This window comes from Thermobia domestica, chromosome 3 (assembly GCF_964235325.1).
Source record: "Thermobia domestica chromosome 3, izTheDome1.hap1.1, whole genome shotgun sequence".
Taxonomy (NCBI): domain Eukaryota; kingdom Metazoa; phylum Arthropoda; class Insecta; order Zygentoma; family Lepismatidae; genus Thermobia; species Thermobia domestica.
In genome coordinates this window covers 212,559,633-212,580,346 of record NC_137456.1, presented here as the reverse complement: position 1 = coordinate 212,580,346, position 20,714 = coordinate 212,559,633, and the positions used below count along the sequence as shown (strand labels likewise).

The 20,714-nt window shown below is 35.9% G+C and overlaps 1 protein-coding gene across 1 annotated transcript in view; it reads left to right on the top strand.

Annotated features, from left to right (window-relative positions):
- Ssl1 (general transcription factor IIH subunit 2 Ssl1) overlaps positions 1-20,459 on the top strand; it is a 43,877-nt gene extending 23,418 nt beyond the window's left edge. The window contains exons 5-8 of the mRNA XM_081752161.1: positions 4,709-4,882; positions 8,719-8,972; positions 14,696-14,954; positions 20,266-20,459. Coding sequence (XP_081608287.1) covers positions 4,709-4,882; positions 8,719-8,972; positions 14,696-14,954; positions 20,266-20,409 — 831 coding nt within the window. The 3' untranslated portion in view covers positions 20,410-20,459. The remainder of the gene's footprint in view (positions 1-4,708; positions 4,883-8,718; positions 8,973-14,695; positions 14,955-20,265) is intronic.
- Positions 20,460-20,714: the final 255 nt, after the last annotated feature.

Below are 20,714 nucleotides of genomic sequence, written 5' to 3'. Positions count from 1 at the left end.
GAATTTTGCGTCTGGGAAATTTGCGCCCTACCTCAAGAACAGGGAAAATTGCGCCTGCGATGTACCTCCACCGGGAAGTTTGAGCCCTGCGAAATAAAAGAACCTATTGGAGCTTACGCATTTCCTCGGAGGGGCTGACATTACAGCATAAACAATCCTCCCCCCACAACCATGCCATTTGTGATTTATTTTCGTTGTGGCTATATAAGGGGAGAATAAACTTCAATATAAGCCAAAAGAACACAACGGATCAACGCAATCACTGCTTCTTCCAGAGATGATTTTGGGGGAACACTGGCCTCCCCAGAGCTCTCAGAGTGCCCCCTCGGAGGAGACCAAAATAATACGTCTATAATATAATAATAAATAGAATAGTACCAGCAGTGACCCCCCTCCGGAATACTAAATGTGCCCCCCGGAACATTTTTTCTGAAAGAACGACTGAACGCAATTGTGTGTTTGAAGTGTAATTCCAGCAAGTAAACACACTGTACATAGTTTTCTTGATAATATTACTGAACTGATTTTACATTCACTTTACATTTTCTTTTCTATATTTTGTGTCCTGAAAAGCCAAACAACTCGCAAGGATTGTGAACAGAGATATCTGGGTGGAGCCAAACAGCCTTTTGTAGATTAAATTATACTCTTTGATTATATTAATAAATAATTATATATCAGTCATTTATACGTTTATTGTAAATTTTGTAGTATAATGAAAAATTGTATTTGTATGGATTGCCCTTTAGTGAACTAAAATTGTATTTTTTTCATTTGTTCGGAATATTATAACGGATGGAGTAACTCACTGAGACGATGAGAGGCAAGCCTAGTTCAAGTGCGAGTGGAAGTTACTTTACACAATACAATAATAAGTTGAATTGTAGGGCGCTAACATCCCAGTGGAAATATATAGCCGGCGCATTTTCCCCTCTTTTTGGGGTAGGGCGCAAACATCCCAGTGCAAATATATTGCTAGCGCATTTTTTCCTATTTTTGTGGTAGGGCGCAAATTTCCCGGGCGCAAAATTCTCGCATTCAAGGAAAATATAATGTCCGTGAAGTTGACAAACCACTTATGTCAGACTCCAATTTCGACTTTAAACGTCGCTAGTGCTACGTTAGTGTTCGATAGTGACGCAAATCGTTAGTACTCCAACTGCATGCCAACACGCCCACTTCTAAGAATCATCTCAAAAATGAGGTTAACCGTTAGAGCAAGTAAGTGCTCATTGGTGCCATTAACATTAACGTTAAAGCCTCCATCGTACGGCCCTTTGAGTAATAATAATACCACGTTTTTTGCTAGTCTCAATGCGTCCCTATATTCTCGCGAACATTCTGACGTGCCCAAGTTAGTTTTTTTTTTTTTTTTTTGGGACTATTGTTTATCTGTTATTGTTTATTGTTTATTGCTAGTCTGCAGAGTAGTCCTTACATTAATATGCCATTGTCCTTGATAATCATTGCGTATTTACAAGCAATTTGTTATTACTGTTAGAAGATATCAAAAAACAACAGATAAAATCTACTACTTAACGGTTCATATTTTTCTTTTACAGTACATAAACGATTAATAATAATAATAATAATAATAATAATAATAATAATAAGACTATTCCAGCATAAAAGTTATCAATTGCATCACACTGGCAACAAGCGACGCATATTTTAACTTCATAAAAAATCGTTTCTCACGATTTTCTGGAAAACTACGTATGATAACATCTTCATTATGTCAAGTTGTTTATCTCAGTGTGATATATGTCTTACCTCTGGGCAATATCACAGTAAAACAAAAATTAAATATTAGGAGTACATCGTACTTTTGGACTACATCTCATTAACCATGGGAAGATTGAGTAGTGTATACTTTAGGATGTAAGTTTCAGCTTAACTTGCATCATACATTCTTAGGATTACAAAAAGGAAATTTGTTCGTTTGCATTTGAACAAAATTCTTAGGATTACAAAAAGAAAAAATAATTTTTCCGAAATCCGGATTTTTTCCGAATTTCGGATTTTCCGAATTCCGGAATTTTTTTCCGAAATCCGGAATTTTTCCGAATTCCGGATTTTTTTCGAATTCCGGAATTTTTCTGAATTCCGGATTTTTTCCGAAATCCGGATTTTTTCGAATTCCGGAATTTTTCCGAATTCCGGAATTTTCCGATTTTACTTTCCGGATTCCGGAAAGTAAAAATTCCGGATTTGGCCATCCCTAGTATGTATGTATGTATGTATACGAAAGTGGGCCGGTAAACCGCTGTAATAAACACAGGCAAGAAGGGGAATTCAAACGGGGGAAAACAAAGACTTCAGGGCAATGGAGGAAGCTATGTAAGGCAGAGCTCTGTATAATATGCGAATAAATAAATCTAGGATGGACGGGACACGCTAGATGGCTAAATTTGTTCGCGTGTCTTGGAACATCGCCATGGAGTGCAGTAGAGAGTTTCAGAAAAAACAGTTGTTTGAGTAGGTCGAGAAGAATGTTGTACGAGAATATAAAGCAGGATATGAGCCGCTAGCAGATTTTTTTGTCCACGGCTTTGAACCTGTGGATTTCATGTCTGTAAACCATAGAAAACATTAGTTTTTAGTATGTAATGCTTAAGATAGCCAATTGCAAATGTCTTACATTTTCATTATAATGTATATATGGAACCACAAAATTGGACATTAATGAACTTAATATAAGTCTTAGGGCTGTTAAGTTGATTTGATTATTAAGGCAATATCACAATTATAAGCAAGGATAAAGTATGGTAAGCAAAATGGGAGAATGATGGCAGAGCATGAAGTACTTATTCAAAAACAGGTATTCCATCTGATCAAGACTATTGTATGGATTTATTTCTTTCTCTTCAAATTTCCTTTATTGCTAGTTTCCTGGTTGATTCATTATATCAAATGAAAGGAAAACGTTTTAATAAACATCAGTCGAAAAACACCTCCTTTCAGAGTTATAAACCGCCTAAAATGCAAAACGCACGTTTTGAAACGCCCTAACTAGAAAACTATGGGACTTAGGTTCATGCAATTACAGAGGAACTAGTATACGTTCTATCTAAATATTTATGTTTTATATTTCTCCGGCCCTGGCGAAACAAAGTGAAAGATGTTCGTGTAGAAGGAGCCACTTTTAAGCATTCGTTTCGCCGGTACCGAAGGATTCTAGAACGTTTATACTTAGAGAGAGCGCATACTAGTTCGCGCATAATTCCTTTAATCGCTTGCGATAGGTCATATAGTTTTTAAACCAGAAAGTTTTGAAACGTAATGTTCCTCGTTTTCGGCGATTTACTACTCTGAAAAGCGTAGTTTTTCGACCCATGTTTGTTAGGAATTCTTAAATTTTATTTGATATAATGTATTTCTCGGAGTTTGGGCGCCGAATTTCTAACATATACATAACTAGTTATTTCATAAATATTACCAGAGATTTTGACCGCCGTTTGACCTTGGTGGGCATAAGTGAGCGCTGCCATCTGGACATCTTGTGCGAAGTGGGTCTCTGAGCTGTTCAGTCTACGGTGAGAAGCGAGACAATATGAACGTGTAACGATGGAGTCGGGCGACTACGAGAATTGTATTGCAGTCAACGCGCTATACAAAGTGGGCATGTCACCACCACGAATCTTCACCACACTCAAACAGCAAATCAGTGAACGATTTGTGTATCACTCATCTAGCGTTACGATGAAACGTGAAGTGTCAATGGTCTGTAGCGTAGTGTTGGATCGTGCACAGTGAGGGCACCAGAGGCAGTTTAAAGCTGTAGCTGCAAGGATTCGGCGAAACCTGTCACGACCGAATCAGTAATATCCACAGAGATGTCCTTTTCGAGACAGACCATGTTACGAGTGCTCAATCAGAAGCTGGAACTCAAAGCCTACAAACAATGTACAGATCACTTCCTGACTGATGCGTTACATCAGAAGAGAGTGGTGAAAGCCAAACGTCTGTTCAAGCCTTACGCAGAAAATGTCCACGAGACAATTGTCTTTTCAGACTAGAAGCTGTTCACAGTTGAACAGTCCTTTAATACTCAAAATGAATGTGTGTACGCATCACATCAGTGCAAGCTGCTGAACGTCTTTCCAGATTGCAAATGGTATGTGACTTTATTTGGACAATACGGCTCCATTTTTGTAAACAAGAGGTAGACATCGACTATCGTGTACCAAACCATAGTGTTGTGTTGGAGCCCATTGTGAAACTGAATACCACCATGTTCCCCAACCAACAGTAGATCTTCCAACAGGATTGTGCTCCTATCCACATGGCGACATGGTCAGCACAAGAGTGGCTACCGTGCAATATTCCAGAGTTCATCTACACATCAGACCTGGATCTAAACCCACTGGATACAAACTGTAGTCAGTGCGCCAATCAATGATGTGCAAGATGAGACACTCTAATGTGGATTACTTGAAGCGCATCTTGGTCAAGGCAGCCCGCCCGATTCCGGACCTGCACCCAGTGTGAAGGTGGACATTTTGAAAATTGATTGATGCTCTTCATGCTTCATACTTCCATGTATCATTTTACAAGATGATATCAATATATCATCAACACTGTCTCTGTGTTTCATTATCAAACCTCTGATAGTATTTATGAAAGAACTAGGTATATATATTTCTAAATTTTTTGTATAGAAAATCTATTCTCATACTACAGTATATATATAAAAAAAATCTTCCAGGCTTTGCAGACCTTAATGGAAAGCTCATGTACTGGTGAACCCTCTCTCCAAAATGCTCTGGAACTTGCTTTGAGATCTCTACGTCTTCTGCCATCTCATGCGACGCGGGAGATACTAGTTGTAATGGGAAGTCTTACCACCTGTGACCCGGGAGATATATCTGTTACAATAAACGTAAGTTAACTCAAATGTACGTTAATTTGATAGAATAGCTATATATGAGTAGTTTTGAAATTTAACAAAAGATATTCAGAATTATCCTTTAATCATTTGTACAACAGATTCTAATTGAGGTTAAAATGAATGATAAAAGTTCTTATACTAGACATAAATCTATCGTCTCATATGACTTTCTATGGAATTCAGTTTCAGAGCTTGAGTGTAAGTAGTCAATAATTTTGAAAGCTACAGTTTTAAAATTTTCGAAGTAAGTCGTCGAATATCGAATGTCAAAAGTAACTTACCTATTCTTATAACCGCAATCATAGTTTTATGTACTGTTTATACATAAAACTGGCAGGTCCTTTGCCGAAGTTTCTATGCGCTAGTCGGTTTTTACTTTTTTTTTTTTTTTTTGTCTTGGCTAAGAATTGGCCTCTTTAGTACCATTAATAAAACTGCATTTTTTCTTTCGATATACTTTCTATCACGTCCTTCAGAATATTCTTCTTTCTCTCTGTCTTTAATGTCTAAGTTTCTCTGTATCGTGATAATTATCTCTTTTATTGTTCTTCTCTGTCTTACTTTTCCAATATTTTATATTACTTTTCCATTTGAAGGGTAAGAGGGAAAAACAAGGAATGTCCATGTGTGTGCTTTGATCTATCTATTGGTGACTCTTGGTACTATTTGACTGTATATGCCATGCATGCGTAGATGTAGAAATGTCCATGTAAAAAGGGGCAAAAGATTTAACTAACTCTTCATTTTGTACACGGTTTTCAATATTAAAACGCCGGTTTCTCAAAAATGCAGTTTTGTGACATTCCTTTTTGTTTCCCCTTACCCTTCACTTTAAAATCTAATTTACTGCGTTGTTCTTCACACTCACTTCCTGAAAATCTGCAGTAAGTTTTCATCGCTTTTGCCTAGTGTTTATATGCTTTAAAATTAGCTAGGTTTTATGTAATAACAATAATTGTCTATGGCCGTTGTAAAATGACGATTTCATGTTCCACTCCTTATTTTTTCACGGAAGTAAATTGGTGAATCAGTTTTTAACTTAACAGTATTTGTTTTTATCTTAAGTGTCTTAAGTTATGATGCTTTAACAATAAATAAATAAATAAATAAATAAATGCTAAATTAATTTCATTACTGGCAAATACTTCTTATCTAGTCATGGATTTTCCAGGGATTATTTTATCTCATGTTAAGATTGTCGACTACAAAATAAAGCGGTATTGTATATTGGTGATGTATTCTTTATGTGCCTCTTTGGAATATGTGGTGACCTCATTCATGTTTCCCGATACATCACACTTAGCACACTAAACTAGGAATAGAAACGTTATTATTGTTGTTATGTTTTTAGATAAATTGGTAAAGAACCTTTATCTTACTTTATTATTATTGCGCGTCTTGGTGCATTTTCAGTGGAGATGCACTCATATTTTATCAGCATGTTGCCGATAACGCCAGTACCAAGTAACTTATCATCACTCAGATTTTATCAGCTACCGAGTAACTTACTGAAAAATGTAGTTAGAGAATAGACAGTATGCGTGTTATGAGTCTACACTTAAATCTCCTATTTGAAGTAAAAGTAGTAGTAATAATAATAGTGTCTGTACAGGTTAAAAATTCCCGAGTAAACAGTTACGTACTCGGCTAAAATTTGCATATTTCTGTATACAGTTATCATGTATATTTTGCATGTGTTTGATTCCCTTGAAAAAGTGTAGTGTATGCATGTAGTAATAGGCATTTAAAGCGTAACAATGATTTTCTCAGGATCTTGCCTCTGTTCTACCTGAAGGTGTGTTCTAACCTACTTACCCTAACACTTCTAGTTAACTAGAAGAGCAGGCCAGAGTAACCAGATGCTTTCTGCTGTAGTCGTAAACCTACATACCTTTCTGCTGTATGGAAAACTAGAGATTAGACAGCTGAAGTAAAGAGATATATTACTTGGTTCGTTGGCTAATTAGTTTGGAGTTTGCTGTCCATTATTAGCACTGGAGTTATCATCAGAGACGTCTACGTACAGCTTAGTGTGAAATACGAACCCACATTAGCTACCGTCGACAAAGAAATTAGTGTGTCCCGCGCCGAAGGTTCTTATGCTAACCGTATTACCTCGGGTGAGCTCTAGAAATAGAGGAATAAGTTGAGAATTAGAGTTAAGAGATACAGCGTACACAAGAACCGAGTGATCTTCATTACAGGTATTTACTTGCCCATGCCAATATTCCTCTGAAGAAAATTATTCTGACTTTTACAGCATCAAGAAGCCAGGACCCTGATATCTTTTCTCTTTATTTCTTCGGGGGAGTGTAATAGGAGTATTTTTCTTTATTTCTTTGGATCATAATTCCTGAAATGTTTGATAATGTCAATGCAGATCAGGGCTGTGGAAAATCCGTTAAAAAAAAAAAAAAAAACAGGAACATGCCAGGCAAATACTGGGATAGTACCTCAAGATCAAGAGCTAGAGACGAAAGGAAACTGCTTTCTTGGAAAAATTGAAATATTGGAAGTCTTTTTTAAAAATATCATTTCCAGTTGCCAATTTGATTTCTTAAAACACATCTTACGATTAAATACCTTTGTACCTTTTAATCGTACTCTACGTCACATACACCACTAGGTCACATACATACATACACCATACGAAAAATTCAGGAGTTTCCCGATCTTTTTTTTTTTTTTTTAAATGCAGCAGTTTTTCGTTTTTATATTTGTAATTATTCAAGTGTTATGTTAAGAAAATAGAGATAGATATTCATTAATTTCATTTTTAATTAAACATTTCAATGTCTTTGATTCGAATTATGGTATTGCATAAAAAAGTGTGACTTGTGTATGTGTAATTAACATAAGAGAATATTTTGTTTCTTTCTTAATGCAACTTTATTTCAGTTGTATGTGTGTCATTATCTAATACGCGAGTATGTATTACAAAATCAAAGCGAATGTAATAGCATTGCTGTTTGAAACTAAATGAGATGAAATTTTAGTTTAACGTCCCATGATTATGCCCTTTAGGCTAATGAAGACGGATGATTAATGAAAGTGAATGATGGTAAAATTAAATTTTTTGCTCTCTTCCACAGGGAATCAAATTTGGGATCACATAAACGTGCTAGCCACTAGACTAGCAGGGAGGGTTTGATCGCATTGCTTTTTGTTCCAACTTTCTTCAATGGTATTTTGTTGTGGAGATCTCCTCTTGATGAACTTTTATTTTAAGCCAATTCTGAAACTAGGCGAGTACTGAGAAACGCGATTGAAATGAAATGAAATGAAATCTTTAAGCTTTACGTCCCACGGTTATGCCGGTTAGGGTAAAGAGACGGTGATTATGAGAGATGAATGAAATGGTGAGATGAAGAAAGTGGGAGGAAACGGGAGAACCCCGAGAAAACCCACAAACAAGGTGTTTGTCCACCACAAAGTCCACACGGTGCGAGCTGGGATCGAAGCAGGGACCCCAAGTACCGGAGGTGAACACTCTACCATTGAGCCACCGCACCCCCAAACGTGATTGAAGAAAGTGATTATAATCACTTTAAGATTTATTTCAATCCAAGTTTTGAAGTATATTTTTGGAGGTGTTTTTTATTATTATGGGCATTTTTATGTTGGTTTTACTCTTCCCGCCACCCAGAAACACTGGTTATTTTTGTGCTGGAAAAAAATCCATCCCAGATGCAATCTTAAGCTTAGTTATCAGATTCGCCTATCTTGTAGTATTATATATTGTTGTAAATGGTTCATTAGTATAATGTGGTGTAAGAAGCATTGCTATATGTATTGGTTTTACTTTGATTATATGTATTTCTTTTTAGAATCTTAAAGCTCAAGGTGTTCGGTGTTCAGTGATTGGTTTAGCAGCTGAGGTTCGTGTTTGCAAAATGTTGTGCCGTGAAACAGGAGGCGAATTCGGAGTGATATTAGATGATGCACATTATAGAGATCAGCTGTTGCAATTTGTTGACCCTCCCCCTGCTGCATCTTGTTTGGAATCCTCTTTAATTAAAATGGGATTTCCACATCACGCTACTCAAGAAGGCAAGGAGGGAACTCTTACTATGTGCATGTGGTAAGTCAGACTATGAAGTAGACAGTACGAGAAATTATTACAAAAGTACGTCGATAATAAGTAAATACAAATATTGGATTGCTAATGATGATAAAAAACCTAGCCTAACTACAAATGTACTCCCTTTTATGCATTAATTAGCTTAAATGTCACTTTTTGTCCGGTAACAGGTAGTAAAATATTTAAAATATAAACAAGTCTCTGTCTTCTGACTGCAGTAAACTCGTTGATGTAAGTTTGAATTTACAGTCCACGTCTCAGAGCCGCCTCTTTAATCCAGCAAATGAGAGAAAGTTTGTCCTACACTGTGCATCGGCCCGTTTCCTCGTTCGTTTTGGGGTGGAATTTCCTAAATCCATGCAGGTGATTTAGATGCTCGTATTTTTGAAAAGTGTGATAGTAGTGATAGTAATAATAGTGAAGATCTTACTTTTCTTGGCCTTTCATCGTAGAATTTACAAACTTTATGAAAGCAAATGAGATATACCTATTATGTTTACAAAAAACTCATGTATATAATTAAGTCCAATCATTGACAAGAAATATGTAGTAATAACTAGCTGAACCTGCTCTGTCTACTCAGCACATCGTTTTGTTATGACCATGAATCTCCTTCCTACTGTGCATGTCTCCTTACCCACACAAGTAAATGATAGGAGACTCACAAAGGAAGTGAATTGCCATGTATAGATGTTGGAGTGAGTTTGTAGCAAATTTGTAGAAGTAATACGATATCAAGTGGAAATATTTTTTTTTCTAATAAATCAATATCCGTCCGAGTACGTCTCATTGCCTCACTTGAGGCCTTCGAAGTTGCCAGCATGCAATAGGTTTTGCTATTCAGATTTGAGCAAAGCGCCCGCAATGTCCGTCAATCCGCCATACGTAACTTCTCTACTGGTTGGCTAACACCGTAGTTTCAGGCTGCAACAATTTTAATCTTATGGGCTCAAAATGGCCCACAAAATGCTGAATAGAACAATAATGACACGGTTTTTGAAAATTTTAACGAAAACTGGACAATCTACACAAAATTTGTATTCGATCAGCAAAAACGGCACGTTTCTAGCACTTATGGTTTTCGAGATCTCATTGTCGAAAGGATAGGAGACAAACATATAAACCTTGCATTTTAATAGATAGACTAGCTGAACCTGTGCTCTCTACACAGCGCAACATTCGCATATGAGCATGAATCTCTTGCCATCATACATGTTCCTTTACAGACAAAAGCTAAAGACGTCGTGATAAAAATCGGCAAGGAATACTATAAAAGGGAGATTTTTTTCGATTATTTTTTCAATATTTCGGACGTTTGCAAGATTTGAGCCTACTTGAGGTTGAAGTTTCTAATTCATGTATGATAAATGTATTCTTTCTTCTTGCATGCAATATGCAATAAGTAAATATATTACATACACAATTAACTATAATGTCAGTTATATATGTTGTTCATTGGGCAAAACATTCCGAAAATAAAGATTCATCTTAGACTGGAGAAATAGTTATCCTTCCTTTTTCATTATTATTTGGCCATGTAACAAACGCCTGAGACATATATAACCCCAATATACAACTGTGTGGTATTGGAATGTATAATGCGTAGGATATTATTTTTTTTTTTTTTTTAATTTCAACACTTCCAGTGTACCCGTAAAAATGTAATAAAGAAATAATGGCCATGTTTTTTTTTTTTTTTAAATATTCAATTAGATCTGGACAATCTATGCAAAATTTGCAATCGATCAGGGAAAACGTCATTTTTCGTGAGCCTGTAGTTTCCGATATCTCATTGTTGAAAAGATTGGCCACAAACATATAAACGTCCACTAACATATAGTCCAAAAGAACTCCAAACATGGCAGCACAGTTCATTTGCATTGATTTTGGAGAAGGCTTATTAAAATACAAAGGCTTTGAACAATAATTTTAAAACATAAACTGTATGAAAAAGATGTATTTAAATAATTTATTTAAAGTACACACATTTAAAATGTTTCTCTCTATTAAACGTGAAATCACATATAACCGTAAATGAAAGAGTTGAAAGCCAAAGTTATAGGTTGGAGCTCAGGCGTTTATAATTGCTATTGTAGCATTTAAATAGATAGATTGAATTCCAGAGACACGGTGGCTCTGTGGTAGAGTACTCATCTGTAATGAGGGTTGTTCCTAGTCTGATCCCATATCATGTGAGTTTGTGATGGACACCGTCATGTTATGTGTTTCCCTATTTCCTCCTACATTCCCATGCCGCCGGTTCTTTCATAATCATTCGCATTTCTCATGATTAATCATTGCTTTAGACCACAAGATATAACCATAGGACATAAAACTAGAGGTTTCACTTAGTTTCAGGAGTTCAACTCCCACAACACGTACGGTTTATTTAGTATATTAGCCGCAATAGACAAGCTGGGTTGAACCAACCCATTGGGAAAGTAGAAGTGAGTAGAGTGAGAGGAAAACATTATTAGCTTCAGCTTCGACTATCCTAGTGCTAAAATCTAACGGTGAATATCCCGATGGTTCATTATATCTAGAATACGTACTTTGGATTTTTGATGGTGACAAAGTAGGAATTATTTCCAATAATTGTTCAACATATTTTGAAGTTAACTAAGAATGCGGAAATATCAGATTAGAGTGTTTATAAATTTTTCAATTTCCATATTAGAGTGTTTATAAATTCCACGCACAAGCATCACACTGACTGATTGGGTAAGATCTCTCACCATCTGGCGAGCGGTTTTGCTGTGCTCCGTCCCTCTTAAGTCAGTCCAACGATTTTGTGCTTAAAAAATGTAACGGGTGGTTGGTACATATATGCTTACTGATGTCAGTGTGATGCTTGTGCGTGGAATGATAAAGACTGGTGATATATCAGAGTTTGATAAGAGGCCAGATTATGACGGTTAACGGCTGGGAACGAGCACGGCTTGTCGGCTTTTCATGAGCTATCATTGTTAGTATCTTCCAAAGGTGGGAATAAAGTCGATGAAACTAACACCAAACCACAAAATATAGGCCAGCCAGACCTCATTAAAGTAGTCGGTCGTAGACTGTCATTGTTATTCAACAGAACAGGTGCAAACTGTGGCAGGGTTAACAAACAGCCTTTAACAGTGGACGAAAGCACGAGTGTGTTTGAGCAGACAGTTAACCGTATACTGTCCGCAGCCGACGATCCACACGTACAACAATGTTAACCTCACGGCATCATCGATAACGAATGGAATTGACACGTACCCATCGTCATTGGACCGCAGAACAATGACAACGTTGCATGGTCCCGTTAATTGACAGTACTGCCTTCATTATATCTGGACGGGTTAGAATTTGTCGTCTTCCTGGGAAACAGCTGCTCGACACGTACCCAGTAGAATAACGTTAGGCTGGTGGTGACTCCATTATGATATTGGAAATCTTTGCATGGTCATCCATGGACCCGGTAGTGCGTGTGGAGAGGACCGTAACGGCTCCTAACTATCGGCAGGTCATTGTTAATCACGTACACCCACTTATTCATGTCGGCCATATTTCGGAAAAGCTGTAGTAGTCAGTGTGTGGAATTGAGATTCTTGTAGTTGTCTATTTGCATACTACTAAAACGGTTGGAATCTAGACTTTTTTTTGTATGAGAAAAATTGTTTGACATTTATCCTTATAAAGAATTATTCTTATCCCAATCCACTACAACGACATGATGATAGACAGACTATGCTGTGAAAGACTATGCAATCTTCTTATAATTTTTCGTGTTGATTGTCATTTTAATTTCACATAAAAATTAGTCACTTTCGCTTCAGCTCACAGAAAAAAAGAAGAAATAAGATAAATCTGTTGGGAAGAGTTCATTTTGTTTTGTTCTTGTTGATGTACTATAAAAGGTAGTTAACTTTAGATTAAAAGCTGAATCCGTTGATGTGAGCGCAAAATTCTTGTGTGCATACGAATCTTCAGTGCTTATAGCCGAAAGAGCATGCAATTGTAGTACAAATAAGATAACTAAGTAGCTTGTAGATGTACTTGTAAAAGTGCAAATTAGATCACGTGGTTATTTTTTTCTTGAGTTCAAGGAATTCAGAATGTAACTATTTCACTTATATGTGATGTTGAAGGATACACCTATTGTATCTGTGTATAGTTTTGTAACGTCTGTGAGAAGCAATTTCGTAGTGAGAAATGTTTAGCAACTTAAGTTTTTATTTTGAATGTACATGACGAAAACGACGATAATTCGTTGAAAGTTTGTCGTTGCCTACAGTGTTACAGGATGCTTATAGATAAGTTCAATAATAATTAGAAGAGTGTGAATTTAATGTAGCGTTATCAAACTTTCTACTCTTGTATCTTCCTATACATCTGAATATTATACTTTATGTTATGTTATGTTATGTTATGTTATTTATTTATTTATTTAATTTATTTGAAAAGTGGCCCCGTATAGCGTAGTGGATAACCCTCTGATCATTTGTGCGAGCGATTCCGGGTTCGGTTCTCGGTGGGGACACGGTCGAAAAATATAGAAGGCCAGCCATCCTGAGTGAGGTTTTCCTGGATTTTCCTCATTTACAACAGGCAAATGTCAGGTTGGTGTCTAACATATATATTCCAGGCCGCTTCCTTCCTTCTCTTTCCTCGGAAAGTATGATCGCTCCATGTGATATGTGATGGGCGAACATGGCCATAGATGCCGATAGCCGAGAAATCTTATTCCTAAACAGTAAAAGTGGTAAGAAGTCCTCTCGATCACATGAGTTGAAATGTGTTTACTTGAGTTGAAATGTGTAACCAGGTTTTCAAGTTAAAATTTCTTGAATTCTGTGAGTTACTTTAAAAGCCGAAGAAGTTACTTATTCGTTTTCTGTAAACACTATTAATATTTCATTTCGTTATTTGATTTCCTTTTATCATTTATTATTTACTTATTTCTTTCTAAATTTCAGTTAAAGCCGAGCAGATACTAATAACTAGAGGAATTGCTACGAGTAGATAGGCTACCCACAGATGCTAATTCTTCCAGCGTTACACAGTGACAAACAGTACTTCCGTTAATCATGTTTCTAAGCAGTACACTCAGTTCCTTTTATGTGGAGACTCAGGCCTCAACCACGAATTATCATAACTAATAATCTCCCTATGAAATATCACATTTAGTGTACTAACAACTTGAGAATACCAATCCCACCAAAAACTTACGAAATCTTCACCTTATGTGTTTACACAAGCTCACATATCAACTCTCATAAGTATCTATGTGTGTTTTCACATATTTGACCTCTTTCTAGCCAATTGTTCTTCCAACATTATTCCACAGAGAGAAAGTTATTGACTAAATCATATGGCTTGTGTACGAGAAAAGTCTTTAGGAAATCGAATTCTTTAGATTTGATCAGCTAGTGCTTGGTTATATGAAAAATAACAGCAAACTGTTTTTGTGACTTGTGTTGGCAGGAGAAATGCATATATAAATTATTATAAAAACAGAATACCTTAGTGCAAATGTTCATACTGTAAGTTTCTTTGTACGAGTCCCGAATATAATTTATTTTTTCTGGTAAGGAGAAAATGGGATGAATAAATTTCTCTCTCTCTCTCTTATATCTGAAATTTTTTTACCAATCTTTATTTTTTAAAATTGAAAGTGGATGGATTGTGCTTTTTATTTTTAGCTATGTACTTGATTTGTGCTTTTAATGACTGTTCATATTCTGTTTCAGTCATATTGATAGCACAGACAGTGAGCGTTTGCTGAACAGTGCAGGTTATTACTGTCCTCAGTGCTGCAGCAAGTATTGTGAATTGCCTGTTGAGTGTCGTGCATGTGGATTGACTTTAGTATCAGCGCCACATTTAGCAAGATCATATCATCATTTGTTTCCAGTGGAGAATTTTAAAGAGTTAAATGTGAAAGATGTACCAAGTATTCCACAGTTCTGCTTTGCATGTCAGAAAAAGTATGGAGAACATGATAAACAGGTGAAAGCATAATTATGATTATTCAATGTATAGTTTTTTTTTTCTAGATGTTAATTTAATATTTTTGTGTTCCTAGTACTTTTAGTATTATTTTGTATGAACGATAGAAATTAAAGAAGGGTTAATATATTATATGAACAATGTGAATCAAGGAATCATGTTTTAAATATACTCAAAAGTTCAAGTAATTTTCCGTGACAAAATTCATATGCATGAGCTAATACGAAGGATAGTAATGAAATCTAAGAAATTAGCGTACTGGATAATGCCTAGCAAAACAAGAATATTTATTATAATTCCTTTTTTGTTAAAATAAGTAAACAATTACTATCAGCTTCTGTTTTGATGTATTTCCTTTTCACTGTTATTTTAATATTCCTTGATATACAATAATGGAACGTACTGTTGAAAAGATCACTTAAGAAATATATACATTGTTGATCCTAACGAAACTCGCACAACAGAACGTGTGTCTGTAGAGGAAATGTTGGTCTTAGTTGAAAGTTCTAGCACTCTAGCTGCTGTAGATGGCAAGCTGTTTGTTGTGTCTGTAGAGAACATTTTGCTAAATAGTTTGAAATTTTACGAGCATTTTTATCAATCCCTCGCTTAACCTATTTTTTACGATGCTTTCCATCTTGGCATGAGAGTTCTTTGCTGGAAAAATATGATACTGTCTTGAAAACTGGCTTTGAATCAATTCTGAACTGCTCCTTAAATGACAACTCTTGGACACAAGCATGTTTACCTGTTGGTTTGGGCGGACTTGGTATTCGACGAGCTGTGGATATGGCGATTCCTACATTCTTAGCTTCATACCACGGATCTCTGCGTTTAATCGAAGCTCTCCTTCCACAGGGTTATTGTTTGCACCCAGATGGTTCAGTTCAAGAAGGCTCTAATAAGTGGGCAAACTTAGCAGATACAAACCTCCCGGAGATTAACAAAAAGTGTTATCAGTCATCTTGGTATACACCAATTGCATGTCAATTACATAATCATTTGTTACAATCTGTTGTTGTTCCGGAAGATAAAGCCAGGCTTCTTGCTGCCTCGTCTCCCGAAGCGAGTGCATGGTTGATGGCGATACCTTCTCCGCTTTTAGGACTTCATTTGTCAAATGAAAGCTTTCGAATTGCTGCAGCCTTACGTTTAGGCTTAGCAGTTTGTGAGCCTCATCGCTGTCCAGCTTGTGAGGATGAAGTTAACCAACGTGGCCTGCATGGCCTTTCATGCATGAAGAGCGCTGGTAGATTCGCCCGACATTCCTCTGTAAATGATATAATACTACGAGCCCTCAACACAGCTGGATTTCCTTCAATACGGGAACCTTCTGGTTGCTGTCGCTCGGATGGAAAGCGACCGGATGGGATGACACTGGTTCCATGGATGAGAGGTAAATGTTTATTGTGGGACTTCACATGCGCTGATACATACGCTCATTCAAGTCTCCCTCTGTCAGTAATGAACGCTGGAGCTGTTGCTAATCGGAGAGAAGCTGAAAAGCAAAGAAAATACAACAGCCTTCTCGTAAAGCTTGTTTTCACTCCAATCGCTATTGAAACCAGTAGTGCTTGGGGTGCAAGAAGTCTTGAATTCATTAGGGAGGTAGGAAGACGCATTTCTTGTGTTTCCGGCGAAGTTCGCTCCACATCTTATCTAATACAGCGCATATCCGTTTCTATCCAACGTGGTAACGTCTCGTCGATCCTTGGCACTTTACCACCTGGCAAGGAACTGGATGAGGTGTTTATACTCTGAGAAAAATTGTTTTATATATAATAGTTAGTGGACAATAGTTTTTCTTTTGACGTTGACATAATTATTTCCGATTTAATATTGTTTCCGACCATGAATCGACCATAATTATTTCCGATTTAATATTTAATATTGTTTCCGACCATGAATCGACATTAATATGTTTGAAAGCTATTTTGACAACATGACAAGTGTATTTATGCGTATGACATTCATGCCTGTAATACCAAGGATGACCTGCACGACAAATTAAATAACTTCAAATAAGGCCTGGAGAAGACCACAGAATTGCTGTTCGCGTTGGTCGTGATGTGCCAGTCAATTGTTCATCGGTAATGTGCATGATGGTAGGCAGAAGTTTCCTGCACAGACGTACTCTCTTTCAGTGTCATTGCGAACTACCAGGTAGTGCCTGGACAAAAGGCCACATTCGGCCGCCTAATTGACAGGACGGCGACCGTCAATGCAATTCAGCCCCACAGTTGGAGGCAAATCTACGTTTTCACATTCCTCCGTACAATTACGTGTTCATCGCCGCACAATTACATGTTCTTTGGAGGTGTAGGAAGAGAGTGCAATGAGGAGCCAAATGGGGACGGTAGAGTTCCGAGATAGGAGTAATTTCTGTTTCGAACACAATAACATCTCTGTTTCCCTAAATGTACAGGTGGGCGGGAAAGTAAGCGTGCTTCGCACTTGGCGTACAGGACTCACATCTGGCAGTCTGCTATGGGAGCAACAAATTACACATTTTGTTTATCTGGGATTTTCATTCAGAGTAGTATGACTATTGCGTTGTACTTTCGTAACGACATGAATGATGTCCTATCTTATCTGGACACTGCGGGACCGCATTTTCAAGCAGAATAACGTGCATCCATATACCACAGATAATCATCAGGCCGTACTCAGTAGCATTCAATTGATATGATTGTTATCAATTAAATTAAAAACCGAAAATCTGTGAAAGAAATTTTTCATATTATTTATGTGAATGTGAAAGTTATTTACCAAGTTACAGATGCTTATATAAGTCAGTCGTTTCCAGAAACAGTTTTGGGGAAAATATTTGATCAAAAAAATATGTGAACGGACTGGAGAAAATTAAATCAGAATAGGTTTGTGTCATCGAATATCATACGTATAGTATAAGATAAATGGAACGCGTCAGTTGAACAGGAAACGTGGGCGTTGAGGACAGAATTAAGAATTCGTTGGGTAGACCTGAAGGTTGTAAGAAAGTCTTAAGGAAACAGTCTTGATTGGAATATTTTGACGCAGAAGATCCAATGACAAGACTTTTGTTTTGTAGCAATGAACTTACTTTCTGTAGAGAGAATGAGTCATTAACTCACTCGGTCTTTGAAGTAATTTTGTTAGCATATTTTTCACAGAGACTTTATTTACATGTGTCATACCATTAGTTATACTTTAAAGTGGATAATACAGTTTAACAGATAGTCTGGTACATTTGTTAAAATTAATAACCAGTATCCTTTCCTGTGTATCCTAGCAGTCCTAATCGGATGAAAGGAGACAAAGATTTTGCATATTATGGTTTCTCAAAACACCAAGTCACATCCAAATAGAACTTCAAGGATGTTAAAAGTAGTAGGAAAACGTTATCATTAGTAGAGAAAAATGTGTTCGAGTCTTACTACATTAGCACCAAATACGCACCGTTAAATTTGTCCAAAATTATTCAAATTAGCTTTATTCCAAAGTACAATTCTCAATGTCTTTAAACTTGGTACATAACACAATTTTCAGCTTATGTACAGTGAGTCAAGTTGAAGCAATAGTAGCTGAGCACCAATAGTTAAAATAGTAATTATTGATTTTGGTATTTTCTTTGGAAAGGACTAGTTGAACAACTTAACAATCTTTATGAAGCCTACGTTATCAATTAGTGTCTTGCGATCGACGGCAATAGGATTAGTTGCCAAAATTATACCAGAAATAATTATCCTAGGGAATTTAGAAATTGTTAGTGGTTTTTAATGGAAGTTGTTCTTTGAAGTAATTTTGTTCCAAATTTAAAGTACATAAAAATTCGAACTTCTTAATTATAACTATTCAAGTATTTCTGTAAAGACTTTTATTCTAGGTGTTATTTTCATAATTAGTACTTTTAAAAAATAATCTTTGTAATTAGTCATGATAAGTGGCATGCAGTGTGTTCTTGCAAGAATCGTAGTGATTTAATGTAATAAAATTACATACTTTCGATTATCTTTCGGTGAGCTGCATCGATTATACAATTTTCAGTTCAAATATATTCGTCAGTCATATTGCTGAGATTGGAACCATTATGATTACAAGCAAATATTACAAAATGACAACATATGCTGTATATTTTTACAGATTTTTGTTTTTGTGTAGCAAATTCCGAAATAAATTTAAATTTGCATGTCACTGTATGTTTTGTATTGCATTTTCAGCCGTGAAGGAAAGCATTACTATTATTATTATTATTTAGTTATTTTTATCGTATTCTTTTACACGAAATAATAAACTTTTTTGTGTATTACAAATAAGTATGATATGAAAAGCAAAGTAAGGAATAAATAATAATAATTATATTTTTAAAAAGTTCTAACTTGGACATTGTGCAGGTTGTTTAAGCTCGTAGTTGATTTTGAATGTGTCCATATGAATTTTTTTTTATATTTTTCTTAAGTTTTGAATCCGTATTGACTTATAGAAACGGAAAACTAGAATTAATCAATCCAAAGTGAATCTTCATTATTGCAATGAGAACAAAATAGCTTAATTTCACACAAATATTAGTTTGCCAATTGTACCCAATTGCATCACGAATACAGTTCGTTTTCCATTTTGTAAACGTTTTAAAAGTAACCTTGATTTTCTTTCGTCATTTAAATGTAAAACATTAATGGAAGAGCGTAACAACACGAATTATATTACTGGACCAATGCTGTAAAACAAATATGATGCAGAAAGAGGGCAGAAAAGAATACTGTTAAAGGCCTGTGTTTTAGCTAGTATTGTAGTTTTTGAAAAGTAACCACATGTCTAGGATTTCGAGAGACCATCGAGTCACTTTTTTTAATAGATAGAATTAATTCTCGAAGATATGGTTTCTGTCGGCATTTCTACTACAAGTTTCCAGTAATTCGGTTTGTAGTCCATAGTAGATTATGTTCTTGAGAACCTAACAGACATTTAAAGAGAAACGTCGGTTTTCGAGGGGATTAATCAGTGAGCTTTAACAGTTGAGGTCGGAAGACAATTTTATTTATGATTGCAGAAACATGTGAGACTTGAAGCTTCTGTGTAAGAAGACGATAATAGATCAAAGGTCTGTTCTAGGTTAGACATCCTGATTGAAGGCTTATCACATCAAGTAATACCAGTATAATATACTTCTAGAAGTATGTAAGGAACTTCATTATTTTCATCCATCTCGTGTTCTCTGAGAACATGGCCTTAATTATGTAGTAGAACAAAACTTTGTATATAAAACTCAGAAATTCATATTGAGAATTTTGTACTGTTTTGCAACTAAAATGTAATATTTTTATTTTCACAGGTATATCAGTGTGGTACTTGTAAGAAGATATTTTGTTTGGACTGTGATATATTCATTCACGAAACTCTTCATACGTGTCCAGGCTGTTCTAGCAATCAACAGATGTATCATATATTGGGTAGTGATATGGCAATGACACTATAAAACATTATATTTTGTGTATGTGTATGTAAAATAAAGTATCATTAACTATACTTTTATATTTGTACCATCAATGTTGAATTACAAACCTAACGCAACGTTCAATTCCTTGGATATGACATGGGTATTGATGTATATCAGAAAAGTTTATTTGTTTTCCCGAATTATATGCGCTTGTCACTTCTTCGTACTAGAAATTCCTCGATGGTAGCTGATGTTACCTATAGTTGAGGAAGTCCATAATCAGTCTCCTTTCCTATTTATGAAATCAGTATAAAATCTGAAATTTAATTTAAGCATTCAAAATT